This window comes from Melozone crissalis, unplaced genomic scaffold (assembly GCF_028551555.1).
Source record: "Melozone crissalis strain CALT ecotype California unplaced genomic scaffold, PUWL_Pcris_2 ptg000081l_1, whole genome shotgun sequence".
Taxonomy (NCBI): domain Eukaryota; kingdom Metazoa; phylum Chordata; class Aves; order Passeriformes; family Passerellidae; genus Melozone; species Melozone crissalis.
In genome coordinates, this window is record NW_026535858.1 from 9,879,789 (window position 1) to 9,895,389 (window position 15,601).

Here is a 15,601-nt window from a genome sequence, read left to right on the forward strand (position 1 = left end):
GTCTGAGGGTATGAAGAGACTTTCACTTAGGTCAGTTTGTTTCTTGCCTCTTTAAAGGCATTCATGCCTCTGTTTAAATGTTTCTGCATTCCTTGTAAGTTTTGAATTTTCATTTCAAAATACACCTCAATGTTCATACATTATATTCTTCCACTTGCATATCAGACTCTTGAAATCTTTTGGTCAAACTTTGCGGAGATTCATGTTTTCAAGTAGAGATTGTATTTGTGTGGTGTGTTTCATGTCTTTGCCTATTTATAGAAGTAGGTGTGAAGGTGTTGTTTCCATTTTTTTATAAAGGTTTTCCCCCACATTGTTTCAAAGGCTTTTATCTCACCTCAGAGAAACTCAGGTAGATATCAAAAATTCTGTGGGTTCACACCCAGTTTCTCTAAAGCTGTTTTTAGATTGCCTTTCAGATGTGTGAAGTTAAATCATCTTCCTCTTAGGAATTCTAAGCCTGTTTTCTTAATTGAATGCAATCTGGTTCTACAGCTAATTGAAACTCCACAGAAATTTTGAACAGATGCTTGGAATTTGGTCTTTATTTCTTCTTACTGGAGAAGTTACTTGTGTTGTTACTGGTAAGATTCCTTCTGCATCCTAATATGAGAGTTACACACCAAAGAGACACCTGCAATTTGGTGTATAGTTCATATTTATCAAAAATTCTGTAGTATTCTAATAAATATTCTGTAGGGAGAAATAGGGGACATTCTCTTTGTTCTTAGATCCTCTGAGTAAATTATTATCTTGGTGCATCCTTGAGGTGGTGCCAGTGAAGGTGCTATGCCAAAGCATGTAGCACATACAGCTCCTTAGAAATAAAGTGAACTCTGTATCCTGTATTTTTTCCCTGGCCTCTTTTGGTTATTACCTTTACCAGATGGCAGAGACCTTTGTGCCTTGAGTGCAGAGGGGTTCTGGACAGTGTTACCAGGACTTCTTTCTGGTGGGTCCTTCTTACTCTGTGGATTTGGCCATGACATCTACTCTTAGGATAACAGCTGTCTCTGCTTTGGCAGTGACAAATCTGTGGAGCACAACATTCTTGCTCTTTGCTAATTCTTTTAAGTGTAATGCCCTGAGTGAATGTGTTTGGAACAGAATATGAGAGATTTGTCTCCAGACTCATATGTCTTTGCACTCTGATTACCCAGGGGCAGAGGGCTTGGACAGCACTAGGAGCAAGCATTGGTCATCCTAAGCATTCCTGGTTTTACTGTGTCTTCCAAGTACCTTTCACTGTTTGCTTTCAATTCCTTCCACTACTTATCTGCTGTCTTTTTTCCTAAACTTCACTGACTTAATTTTCTTCATATTTGTAGTGCCTGGGGAGCAATGAAGCCAGCTAAGCCAGCAGCTACTCTGAATCTTTTGAATTGTTTGTGCATTCTAAACTCTAAAGGTTTCATTATCCTAAAATCTTTTCAAATTTACTTACTTGCTGTGAGGTGTTTCTGTCAAAATAAACAACAAAATGAATATCCCACACCACAGCACTTCCAATTCACAGTGTATAAAATCTTGTGCTGCTTCAGAAGGAAAAAGCAGAAGATAAAGGCCAGTTTCATGGTAGTGTATTATTCAGAGAGATAGTGTTTTGGTGGCTCAGACACTGAGAACTCTTTGCGTGTCTCTGTAAATTTGAATCAACATCTTGCAGAACAGATTTTGAATTTACTCACTGCTTGCTGATTTGAAAGTTAATAAAAGCTAACTGACATCAGATTTATTTTTAATTTCTATGTGCTCACCTCTTTTATTTCTTCAAATTCATTGCAAATTTCAATGTTCAAAACCCATCCAGTTAATTTTAAATGTAAGACAGAACTTTGAGCTGTTTCCTGGTTCAGCTTTTACTACTCATCAGTGAAATGAGATAGCATATTTCTACAGTACTCAGGTGGTCTAGACACACCCTGTTCTTTGTCACATCAGGCTGTTACACTGTTGTAATTTAAGCATAGAAAACTCTGGAGTCATGCAGCATCTCTCTGAAATTGGATTTAGCTATTATTTCTTTGTCCTATATTGCTTGCATATAGAAGAGGGATTGTATTGAGCTGGCAGTGGGACTGCTGAACTGTGCTACTTTGAAATTTTGTGGTTTTAAAGTCATGGGGATGCTCTGATGAAATGGAAGGGTAAAAATGGGCTTCAGTTTTAGCATGCAGAACTTACTTTTGGACAGACTTGGGTTTGTTAAAAGCCACAGAAGGTGTTAACAGAAAATCTTTATGATGTTGCTAAAATGTTGTTCCATAGTTTCTATGAAATAGGAATTGGTTTTTAGTCAAGAAGCTTCCAGACCACAGTCCTTGTGCTAATGGTCAGATGGGAATTTTACAAAGTGAGATTTTAGTCATGGGCTTAGAATGTTCAGAAAAAGGACAATTCTGTTTTGCTGTAGTGTCATACTTAGGAGTTTCAAAGGGAGACTGGTCTGTGCAGTGATTATAAAATCTTATTTAAATGATACTTGATGGGTTAAAGACCAAACAAAGTGTACTTTGGGGGAGGGAGAGATTTCCGCTTGTATTGTAAGGCTTTTGCTTGCATAGAAATGATCATCTTTAATTGTTATGTGGTTGGTTTTTATACTAGTGCATTATTACATTTAAGATATATCACACCCTACAGAGGTGACAGCTGTCCATTGTAGTAATTTTAGATGTTCAGTTCAAATTTCCCTTGTTTTTGTTATGGAAGATTAAATTACTAAAATAAGAAATTGCATTGCACCAAGATCAGTGCCATCAGATCAGTTACACAGAGATTTAAATCTAGTCTCTTATGGATGTGGCCTTATAGTGTTCTATTCTTATTTTTAGGATTCTCCTTTTACAAATGCAGGATTGGGATCTAACCTAAACCTTCTGGGTGAGATAGAATGTGATGCCAGTATAATGGATGGAAAGTCATTGAATTTTGGAGCTGTTGGAGCACTGAGTGGTATGTTAATTATGTATTATAAAGCTAACTGCTGATTTAAGTGCAAAGATAAATTTTGGGGTTTTTGTTACTGATTTGCAGGGGGACACATAAATTCTGCTGTGTTTAAATAAATTTTGCTCCTTTAAAAAAGGGGGAGGCATTCCTGCTCCCTGGAATGCTGCTTTGTGTTAATTTCTTTGTGTAATATGTTGTCTTATTAGTTCGCTGATAATCCTTTGGTGTAGCACAATTGTGTGACACCACACACTATTCACAGTGGGACTTGCTGAGATGAATTTGAAGAATGATAATTTTGTAATAAAATTCAGTTGTTCAGAAATATTACAAGTATTTAAATTATTTGTTTGTTTTTGTTTTAGTACTCAGGCAATTTATTTGCATATGAGACTTGTTTAATATGAGACCTAATGTGTTTCTCTCTTTTTTCTAGTGTTAACTTTCACTGTAAAACAAATATAAAGTCCCAAAGAGGGATTGTTGAGGCTTCATTCTAAGTATATGAACAGCCTTAGCTGTTACTATTGAACAGCTTCTCTGACAAGATTTCAAGTTTTGTTCTTTATCCTAGAATAGTTCTAAACTGTGGTAATAGCTTCCTCATGTAGATATAAATCTAAAATAAATAGTAAAATTAAGTGTTTCAAGCCTTGTTTGTTCCAAAATGTATCCTTCCAACCGTGGGCAAGGAGGAAATTGAGAATGAGAGACAGCTGAACCTGAGTCCTGTGATTTCTGTTCTGGCCAGATAGATCCAAATGAAAATTCCACCTGGAAAAATTAATGCTTATAAACACCTTTGACCCTTAGATACAATAGATTTTACAAGAGATTTCTGTGGTAGGAGATCATTCCTCCTATTTCAATATGGTTTGTTCTTTCTTTTAAAAAAAGTGGGGGTGGTGTTGACTGGAAGGATTTGTCACTACCAACAGCATGTGAAGGGAAAACTGAATATGTTGTTACTACATTGAAACATAAGGTGTCTCTTAATTGCTTGACAAACCCTTGGAAATTAAAGGAATCTGAGAAATTAAAGGAATCCACTGCCAAAATGAATTCTACAGTGCTATGAGGGATAATATTTTAATGTTTTGTTCCCATTTTTTGCTAATTTGTCTTTTTTAGGAATCAAGAATCCAGTTTCGGTTGCAAATAGATTGTTGTGTGAAGGGCAGAAGGGGAAACTCTCTGCTGGCAGAATTCCACCTTGGTAATTGCTTTGTTCTGCTTGACTTTCCTTTGGTCTTTCATCTCTACTGCATATATGCAATATTTGAAGGTTTTATCTCACCCAGGAAGGCTGGTGCTGTTTTACATACCAGTGATAGTGTCTCTTTAAAAAGAAGATAAGCTTTGTTCTCTCATCTTGAAACTTCTTATGCACTCAGTGGAAAGAAGTATTAGATATAGATGGCAGCATCATTTTGTGATAGTTTGTCTGTCTGATTATTTCCAGTTGTCATATTTAATTCTTGTGTTTCTTACTGTAGCCTTTTGAAAAATATCCATAACCATCAATATTAAATGGAAATCTACTGCTTTTGCCTCTGTCCACCTTTAACGAAAAGCAACAGTTTTTAGTAACTATAGAAAAAATCTCCTGTATTACTGCCTTTGTGGCTTTGTGGAAATTTGCAGTGTTTAGTAACTTCCTCTGATTTTAAAGATAAATTTAATAGTATTTACAACAAAATGAAAGCAAGCAATCCCTGAAACTTAAATGGAAGAGGTAAGTATTAAACAAAGAATAAATCCAAATATTACTGCTTCACTTTGGAAAGAATCCAAGAAATGTGTCAGAGTTGATTGTTCTTAAAACAACCTTATTTTCATTAGCAGTGTAAATTGACAGGTAGAGAACTTGAATAATTTATTCATAGTCATTGACTGCTATCATCAGTTGTCATACCTGTGGCAGAATTTGCAAAATTAGTGGTCAGTATTTGCAAAAGTATTAAATCAGCATTTATGTAGTTTAAAAAGATGTAAGTATTAGATTTACACATTTTACTTTCCTGACTGTAGTGTTCTGTAAAGTCGGCCAAGTAGCTTGTAGCTGGGTGGTGCAATATTCCAATTTAAACAGTGAGGATTTCAGTGTTCTGTCATGAGCAAAAACAGTTCATAGATCAAAAAAAGCCACCTCGAAATCAAACCATCAACAGGTAAATTTTGCATTTTAAGCACTTTTCTTTAATGGATGAAGAACAGAGTAATTGTGGAGAGGTTTACTAAAGAATAGGATTTTTATGTTCAATAGCTGTTAGCTGCTCATTTCTTTAGCTGTCAGAAGAAAATGAGCTACATTAGAATGTGAAATGAGTGTGAAATGTGTTTTTTGGTGTTCCAGAAGTATTGCTGAAGTCAGCTACAGGAGCAAGCACTTGGGATTGCTTTACTTGTATCGTCACTGTTGTATAGAATTATTGTAAGGAAGAGCACTTGGATATTATGCTGTGACTTTATGACCTAGTTTATGATGCTATTATTTTAAAAATACTGAGTGGAAAAGGAACTATATCCTCCTGCCCCCAAGGGCAAGACTAAATCTTTTGAGGACTGTGCAGGATTAGCAAATGCTTTTAAAGGCAGGGTAGCTCAGATCTTGAGGTGAGAGATGAGCTGTCTTTGGAACCAAGGCATGCAGTTTATTGTGCAATTGTTGTGCACTTGGGTTACCTGATAAATATTTTCATTTCCTCTTTTCCCCCTTCTGGATTTTGAATGCACATTTTATGATGGCAAATTTTTTACCCTGGAAACAGTCTATACTATTGGGATATGATGGGTTATGCTTTGGGCTTGCTGTGGTGGATGCTCCTATACACACAGGGTGTGCCAAGGTCAGAATGATAAAGTTCATGTGCATTAAAGTGATGGAATGGAGGATTTCATATCCTGCCTTTCTGGCTGAGGTTGGCATGACACGTTGTTTTGGGACTGAAATATATTCCTGCCAAAGCTGGGAATGCTTAGAGTCAAATGAGAAGAGATTAGCCATATTTTGCCATTCCTAGGAAGTGATTTTTAATTGTAAAGATCCACGATTTTCATCTTGGTTCTCATTGGCATGTAGTGCATTGGGGAATCTTCCAGATACTGCTTAGCCTAAGAACCTGCTTAAAGAAACCTATGGAACAGACTCTTTCTATAGTATGATCTAAGCTAGCTTAATGTTTTCTGCCAAAGATGCTTGGCACATGACCAAACAGGAAGAATTCAGGAGCTGTGAGGTTAGTAAAAGTGGCATTAGGGAGTTCTTTCATGGTAAAAGAAGAGTGGAGATAGTTTGCTTGGCCTGTTTACCCCTGTGCAGCATACATTTTCATAGTGGCAGTTCAAAGCCAATTCACAGTGGTATGTTTCTGATTTTCCACAGAGAAGTTTCAGTGAGTATGAATTAAGTTATTCAGAGATGGTAAGCTTTTGGGATGGAGGGATCAAGTGCTCTGTGGAGTGTGTCCTTCTGGATCAATTTCTTGTTGTGTTATTTAAAACACAGAATCCCACTATCCAAATAGAATTTATAAAGTTTAGAGGAACCCTTAATGCATGGTGCAGTTGTTGAAACCTCTGAGGTCCTGACATCTCTCTGTCGTACTTTATTCAGCTTGGTGTTGTCAGGACTTTCTCTGATCAAGGGACAGAAAATATTTAACTTGTAAATATTGCATAATCTCCTGTAAGATATTCCTGTTCCTTGTGTAACTTTTACAAAAGAAAGGACTTTTGTAATTGCATGGTTGCAAACTGGATGAACCTTTGGAAATGGTGTTTGAGCACAAAGTAATGGATTAGATGTTTTGTAGTAATAAGCTTGAAGATTTTCTGTTTCCTACTGTGAAACCTTGACCTAAGGAAAGAGGCTTCTTTACATGTGTCTGCTCTTAAATGTAAGATTGGTAAGATTTGCAGTACAGCACAAATGCACCTAAATGTCTCCTTTCTTAGAACTCATTAGTAGTACTGCCATTAACTCCATGTCCATATCCCTTTCTCAATAATAACTATATGGGAAAGAATTCCTCCTCAGGTTTCCCCTTGGGATATGCAGACATTTTTAATTGCTGCACAGCTTTACCCTGTTTATGTGCAGGATACAAACATTGTGTAGCCAGTAGGGCAGTGCCTAGTCAGAGTTCCCAGGATGAGGACACACCACCTTTTATCCCTGTTCTATGTTTATTCAGAACAATTTCTTCTTTGTAAAGCTGATTTCAGAGTGATTGCTACATTTTATGATTAAATGTTACAAAGTGTATTTATTACCATGCAGATCACCTTGACCATGACCCAAACTTTCTGACATTTCTGTTTAGCTTGGAGCCGCCTATTTCCCTACAGCCCATATTAAATGGCTCTGTTTGGAGTATTCAGCACCAGCATAATCATGTTTTTGGAGAAAATTGCCTAAAAAGACTATTTTAGAGGCCTTTACTTATATTTTCTATTAACATGACCTAGTGTGCCTGGAACTGGGAAGCACGTTGAGCAGCACCTCCTTGCTGGGAGGGTATTTTCATCTTCTGTTCTGAGCCTGTAAGAACTACAGAGTACTTTGTCTGATATATTTGCAAGAAACATCTTTATGTCCTGTTTGTGCAGACCCAGCTTTCAGAGTAGCAGAGAATAAACTCATTTGTCCTTTGTTTATGTATTTGTTTTCCCCCTCCCTTTGGAAGATTGTATTTTGAATTAGCCTGAAGGCTTTTGAAACTTGGGGTGGTTTTGACTGCTTTCTATAGTGCACTGACTTTATTCCCTCTTCCCTCTCCCCCAATAAATCAAGCTTGGTGGTAGTTTTGTTTTTATGTGCAGACAACAAAGCATTGAGATCCTGATGCTGTTTGTCTTGTAAACAGTTTATTTTAACTTTTCTGTGATTACAGTGTCCTTTAAAGATCCAAACTGAACAGTTTAAAAAAGGTGGATGATCTTTGTGGTGATGTGGAGCCTCAATTAGTTTTCTGCTCTGATTTAAAGACTCTTTGGAACTAAAACTGTATGTGTTCTGGGAGGGAAAGGAATCTAAGGATTAAGGAAATGTGAACAAACTAAAAGTCACATCACATGAGTTAGGAGACACTTGAGTGCTTTTTTGCACTCTTCGTGAAATATTAGTGACATTCTCTGGTATTAAGTATTAAAAAGGCAGCTGTGAAGCTGCTTGTAAAACACAGTATTACTGACTGACCTGTGCTTCAGTTACCATAAATCAACTCCCAGTGTTGAGTTTGATGTTCTCCCACCTAACCTTTCTCTCTGTGTAAATTATTTTATTGAAAAGTACTTATTTACCTCCCAAAAATAAACACCAAACCCACCTTCTTTTAGAAAATGAAGAATACTACTAAATTAGGTTTGGCTGCAGTTTGCATACCTTTTTATGTTAATACTGAAAGTTTTTTTATGTTACGTGCCAGGTTGTTTCTTGAGCACTAACTTATCTAACAGTAGATGCTTGAGTTCTGCCAAAGTCCCCAATAACTTATCCTGCAGTATCTTGCAATGTGAACAATTCTTACCTGAGGCTGCACTAACAATGGTAAGAAATATGCATTTAACAATTCAATTTCTCATTTAAATCAACCTTTTTTGAGACTTCAGTAAAGAAAGACTGGGCATACCTCTTGGATTGGTTAAATCATATAGAAGATAGAAAATACCACCACAAAATACTGTATAATGAAAGCTTGATGTTGGATATAGCACTCTTAAGAAAACTCTCAGCAGCATTAATGCCAACAAATTTGCTATATCAGTAGTGTTCTCAGAAACTGAGAACTGCATAGCCCCAGGAACCAGTTTGTAACTGGAATAGCTTCTTTAGACTCATCTTCTTAACTCTGGCATTTCAATTTGCTGAGAATTCTTAGTCTTTGCTTTTGGTCTCCATTAGGCAGTTGTGTTATTCTTAACTTCATTGTCCGTTTTTGAAATAAGATTGGAAGTAGTTGTCCTTTATTGTGTTGCACAGCAGCTTTATGAAAGTGTCTCATTTCCAGCTACTACATACCCTTTTTTTTGGCAATAAGATTAATTTCTCTAAGGGGAAACAATATGAGGTTTGCTTTTTCTTCTATCCTCAGAAGTTCCATGTGTGTGTATGTTTTTTGCTCTTGTTTGTTGTCACAGCAGTGTGTACTGTCTCACTGTGGTAAAGTGTTCAGTACTAACTAGAAAATAGCTTCTCAGATGGCTGGAGTTTTTTTACAAGTCTGTTTAAAATTTAGTGAGCTAGTCTCATTTGAAAATGATTGATAAAACTCCACGAAATAGACCTTAATCCTTCTAAATAAAGTCAGTTTTTAGCTTGTGTTGTGCTTCTCAAAATACTGCTTGGTGTTCCTTTGACACTGACTGGCTTTACTGGAAATACCATTCTCACCTTTCTCATCCCATGTTTTTTGTCTTCAAGATCTTGCTAAGTTGTTTAGAGAGCAAGATTTGAGACAGCTCTGTCCTGTTTTAGCTGCAGTTGAAAGCTGATTTTGTATTGACTTTCAAATTTATTAGCACTTGGTTTTGTCCAGTGATAAATTTAATGTCAGAGCTGCATAATCTTTTAATGAAACTACATAAGCTTGCCAAATGTAATTAATAGCAGACAGTCCTGTGAAATATAGACAGCTTATGATTTAAAGTTGACCAAACCAAGTAGAAAAAAATAATTGCAAGCAAAGGGGGATTTGTTATATGGTTTTGTTTAAACTCCCTCTTCTGTGTCTCCTAGCTTTTTAGTTGGTGAAGGAGCTTACAGATGGGCAGTTGATCACGGGATACCAGCATGTCCTCCAGGTATCATGGCTACAAGTGAGTAAACTGGTGGTGTCAGTAGGAAGAACAGGACAGAGTAACTTTAAATGGTGCCTCATCTTTTGAGGTGTGCATCATTTCATTGTTCTTAACGTTCAGCTAGCTTGTGGTGTTATGGTCTATAAGGGTTGTTTAAGTTTACTGATTTTCTGATAAGTATCTAAATAGAAAAAAATTGTCAACTATTACTTTAGCTGTGTTTTAGCAACATCTCATTTAAGGGATTCTGTGATTCTAGGACTAAATCCAATGATGGACTTCTTTTTAACTAAAATGTAGGCTCTTTAAAAGCTCAGTCCTACAAGTCTCCAGTTGTGATCCATCTTGGATCCTAACAGCACCAACTAGCTGTGTATCAAAATGCAGCAGGTGCCAGTTTGTCTCTGAGATTGTGCAGTTACACCCATCTCTGGGTCTTTGTTCAGAACTGCTCTTGTCTAAACAAGCTTTCAAAGTCATTTGCCTTTTTTCTTAACCTAAGGCTTCACTTCACCTAATCTTATAGAATAACCCAATCTGGGAAACAGACTTGGACTATATTGTATATTAACCCTAGTTTTTTAGAAAAGCTTCTTGTCTTAAAATAAAAAAGTAATTGTTATATTGATACATCATCTATGAACTAGGCTAAAAATGAATGCACTTAACCATGCAAAGGAGGATGTGGTTCTCTTCCTTCTCTTCTTCAGCCCTCTTCCCTTTTACAAAGTGCCATAACTACCAGTCTGTGGTTTGTTTTAGGTGAGAACATGCCCTGTGCTGCCTGTTGAGGTTATGCAGGAAAAAAATCAGAAGTTAGTGTCTAAAGAAGGAGAACACAGAAGATTAAGAATGTTTGTTTTATAGTAAACAGTACTGCTCCTTCAAATACCTGACCCATCCCTAGATCAGAGGTTGAAACCCAGGGCTCCCATTAAGCCTTTTATTGGCTCTAATTTTAAATGTAGATAAATATGTAGCAAATGCAGCTCAGAATTGTTGATGCTCAGTGCTGAAGTGTAACCCCAGAAACAGTGGCAGTGTTTTATTTGATTGCACTGATTTTCACATGTATTCATGACACATTTAATTTTGAACAGAAAGTTTTGATCTCTAGCTCCACATGACTGAAACTTTTGCTCTAGCTGCTTTCCAAAGCAGCTTTTGTAGAACTACTGTAGTGTTGAGTTGAGCAGAACACCTTTATTTCTGTGTCTCTAGAAAGAGTAAAACCACTAAATGCTCTGAAGTTTTTTTTTGGAGGGGAGGAAGGTTGCACTTTTTTTTTTTTTTTTTTTTTCTTTTTAGGAAAGCAGTTGCTACTTACATGCTGGAGATACTTTACAAAGAAGGTGCCCTGATTAATTCTGTTTGCATGCACAGATTTCAAGTGTTTCTAGTACCAGTGTGTTTTGATTGTGACATTAATTGGCAGATGATACATTTGCTAGCTACAATGTACCCCAGTCAGAACAAATATGCACATTACAGTTTAAAAATAAGGATGGCCACTGCTAGTTTGGCTGGCCTAATCCATACTATGAATTTATATTGGAAAAACATCAGAAAAATAATCCCAGCCAATGGATTTTCACAATCCTGCTCCAATAGACCACTACTTGCATTTTGTCTCTGCAGTATATTCAGCATACTTCTATTTAGTAAAACAATTTGCAATAAAACAGTTGAAACAACCAGAAATGACAAGTGAATTTTGCAGTATAGTTATTAATGGTAGTACATCTGGGATTTTTTTCCCTTTGTAAAAAACAATGCAAGACTAAACAAGAACCTGAAGAATCAGTTCCAGAAAATCTTACACCGATTCCTGTCCCAGTCCTTAGCTAAGTAAATCTTGTACTTCATTGACCTCTGGTCAGTGGGATTGGAAAATGGGATTGGTACAGGTGAAAAGAAATTGGAAACTCCCAGGTAACATCTAAGAAGCCAAAATAAATTTATCCAATGTTACCATGGAAAGGAAAGTTAGATATGCTTAAGAAACAATCAAATAGAATGTTGCTTCCAAGCAACCACAAAGAGATCTCATCTGAAGTCAGCTGTTTTGTTAAATAATGTGCCAATCTTCAAAAAAAGGGAGACTTTTTTGATTGTGCTTGCTACCATTGCTTTGTTGAAGTTTGCATGGAGAACTGGGGGTAAATTAAGTAAACATCACGTATGTTCTGAATAGCTCTGTAAAAGAAAGAACTGAACTAATTGCCAAACATCAGGAAAATATTTTTAGTAACTTATTTACAAAAAACCAAAATGAAATCTCTTCCAAAAGCCTCTAATCCAAATGTAGATGTGTACTTGCAGTAAATAATGGCAGGGAGAACTGTGTGCATGTTTTGGCTTCTCTGTGCTGCACATGGAAAATATATTTTTGAAGTTGTCTTATTCTGTCTCCTTTTTCTTGGACCTGAGATGAGAAGAGTAATAATGTTCTAGCTGGTGTCAGTAAGGCTGGGGGATTGGTTTGCAGGGATGGAGCTTCCCTGGGATCAGTATCAAAGAAAGGGTCACAATCTGCTTTGTGGTCATGCTCCAGAGTTCTCTCAGAACTATCAAAGTGTCTAAGCACCAAACTGGAAGCATGTTCTAAACCATGTTACTTGTTGAATTACATCAAGGTTTTGTCAAGGCTCACATGCTTTATCTTTTTTGGTTTGTTAAGTGTGTGAGGAAATGGGATTTCCTACCATTTGTAGAAACCTGGTGACTTTGCAGTGTACAAAGCAAGTGCTTTTAAAAAAACCAAACACTTGAAATGTCATCTGTCTGTATTGCCCACAGTCTGCAAGGAAGCTAAATTTGTTAATCCGTGCCCAAACTAGAGGCTGCCAGTACAGAGCCTGGTTTATCCCAGTGCTTTGTTGCCCTGTGCTAGAGAGACTGCTTTGGCAGTGTAATCCAAGTGATAAGATGTAATTACAGTTTAGAAGTGCTGAATTACTATACATTGGAGTCTCTTAAAAATATTCAAAGTACACTTTAAATATGCAATGTAAATTTGAGGTCCATCCTCAACTGCCAATATCTGTGCCTGCACTAGGAATAACCAAACCACTTCTATCTGAAATTATCAACTCAGCCTATAAGAGATGTAAATTATCTTTGACAAAGATAACATGGTGTAAGACAGCGTCTTGCATTTGCTTGTAATGTTAAAGTCTGCAAAGGGAAAGAGAAGGAAGGCACCTCCTCACGCAGCAAACTTGTAACTCTGACAATGTGGAAGTGACTGTAAGCACCTCAGGGAATAATATAAGAACAAATATATAATATAATTTTGTTATTATATAAGAACTGAAATAGCTGCAGTGGATCCACGTAACTTGGGAACTGCAGTTCAAGAGTAGCCATAAATAAGATACTTAAGAAAGGATGTAAGAACAGAGCAAGTATTTACTTCCCTTCCCCTATCCCTTACATTATTCCAGACTCTAAATTCTGGATATTTTAGTGACTCTTGCATACATGGGAAGTAAATAGTGACATTTTCTGACATGAAATTTTTGTTTCCTTTTGAACCCGTATTAGTTTCCAGCACCTGCAAAAACCTTTACAACTCTGAGTTACCTCATTATTTTGAGACTTGCTGAATAAAAGCTGCTACTTCATTGTCAGAATCCTACTCAGAATCCTTCTTCAGTCAAATTCTCAAATTACCTGGAATAACTTCGTGTTATCAGTAAAATCAATCTTGTTCAACAGACTCAGGGCTGCTATGGATTGGTTTGAAATTTTGCTTGTAACAGACCATTTCTTTACTTGTACTTTATTTTTTTTTTACTGTGTGCGTGCAAGAAAATTGCTGTTTATCCTATGGCTGCTTGGATTCGTTAATGAGGGAGGGTCTTCTGGATGAGTGTAGTGCAGACCGTGCTATTTCTAGTGACACTGTGTGTCTCCCTGACCACCAGTATTGCCTGCCTCTCCTCCAAAACCCCAAATCTCACTCCCAATGGTCTCATTACTTCATTTTTATTGTATTAAGAAAAACACTTCCTATATTGCTGAAACTGTGCTGTGAATTTCAGGCAGTGGCTCAGGTCAGTGGCTCAGACCATGTTTCCTTTGTTTTCAAGGGGAGGATGAAAGATTTGGAGGGTCCTGGGGATTTGGTTAGGAAGCTTGGTGAATCTGAATACATGATGTAAGTCTTCCCTGGATTTGGAGACAGTAGGGTCACTTTTTGTTCTGAAATCTGAGCAGCTGAGTGCAGCCAGGAGAATGGCTGTAAGGTACCCAGGAAAAAGATTGAGCCAAAGTGCCCAGAAGATTCTTTGAATGAAAGTCTTCCAAGCTGCTTGATGAAAAACAAGAATTCTTGCAGGAGGCACTAAGAAATACTGTGTCCAGCAGCAGTTTACCCTGAGTTTGTGTTGTAAAGAGCAGATATATAGAGTAGTGCTCTGAGATATAGGTTATTTTTAAAATATGCTTTTAAGTGCCTTTTCTCCCCCATTCATTTTGCTGTTTCTGTCAGAGTATGGCAACATGGAAACTATCTCTAGTAGTCTTTTAGTCCCAACACAAGCCTAAGTGGTGTTAATCTGTCATTTAAAATAGCTTTGTTAAAAAGAAATTTATTTTCATCTTCCTGTTTGAATTTGTGTCATTTATTTTAGCAGCTGCTCAACAGAATTCTTCACACGATCATTTGAATTTCTGTGGATTAACTCATTTGTTAACATATTCCTTTTTAATTGTCTTCTTCAATAGTTGCATTCTCTTTTTATATGGAATAGAAAGATAAATTGCAGAAAGTTTCTGCCAGCTGACTCTAAGCACTGTCTGCCAGGGGGTGCTATATGATTGGTCAGAGCTCTAGCTCTCCTTCAAAGATTTTAAAATATTCTTGGGGTTTTTGTAGTATTTTCAGTTTATAGTTTGATTTTAAGCAAGGATTGCTGGACACTTACAGGTTGTGTAATATTTAGTTGCATAATTATTTGTAATGTGTGTGATTGAAAGTTGGTATTTGGGGTTTGTGTCCCCAGCTTGCTGTTCCACCACTGTAACCAGGAAGGTTTGAATATTGTCCTGAACTTGATTTGTCATTTAGTGATGCTAAAAATTTGTATTTCCTTCCTATGTTTGAAAATATAGTTATTCACATAGCCATTTTCCAAATTTTCAACCTTGCTGAAAATAAACAAGGGAATACATGTGGCTTATAAAAGCACGGGGATTTTAAGGAAACACGGACTTTGTAGTGAAAATGTTTTGCATTAACTTTGGGCAAGAAATTAAGTGCATTCTGATAAACAGCCTGTCATCTGTGGGCCTGTTTAAGGTACATAGGGCTAGAATTAACAAATAGATATGTTTCAATTATACCAATATTTAACAGATGAAAAGGTGTCTTGGTGTTGTATTTAAGTCAGTATGTACAACTCAGTAGTTTCAAGGACTCCATGTGTAGGACAACTCTGCTTTTCATATGCCTGTGCTTTCTGAACCATTTCTAATGGGCTGTGAAAGGTGACTGAGAAAAACTTCTGAAGAGCTGTGTAGAATGGGAAATACAGTTGTGCTTCATTTACTTAGTCATTGTATCATTATCTAATAGAACTGCCAATATTTTAGATCAAATTTTTACCTCTACACAGTATAATGGTTAAAGGAGTTAAGGGAATGATCAGAGTACAGGACGTGGGTAAAGAATGTGGAAATCTTTTGGCAAACAAGTGACACAGATGAATCTTTTCATCATTAGTCAGAGACTAATAATCTCTTCCACTGACCTGCTTGCTGAAAATTACTTTCTCATCTCCTTGTTAGGTGGTGATAATGATGAAAAAATCATGTAAAAAAGGTGTATTTGTTGTCTAGTAGT

General features: G+C 36.7%; 1 protein-coding gene across 2 annotated transcripts in view; it reads left to right on the top strand.

Annotated features, from left to right (window-relative positions):
- Positions 1-15,601, top strand: part of TASP1 (taspase 1) — a 79,310-nt gene that overhangs the window by 11,733 nt on the left and 51,976 nt on the right. Inside the window, exons 5-7 of one of the 2 annotated variants that reach the window (XM_054290486.1) lie at positions 2,835-2,955; positions 4,084-4,168; positions 9,692-9,771. In XM_054290486.1, the coding sequence (XP_054146461.1) occupies positions 2,835-2,955; positions 4,084-4,168; positions 9,692-9,771 (286 nt within the window). The remainder of the gene's footprint in view (positions 1-2,834; positions 2,956-4,083; positions 4,169-9,691; positions 9,772-15,601) is intronic. The other variant, XM_054290487.1, reaches the window with a different exon arrangement.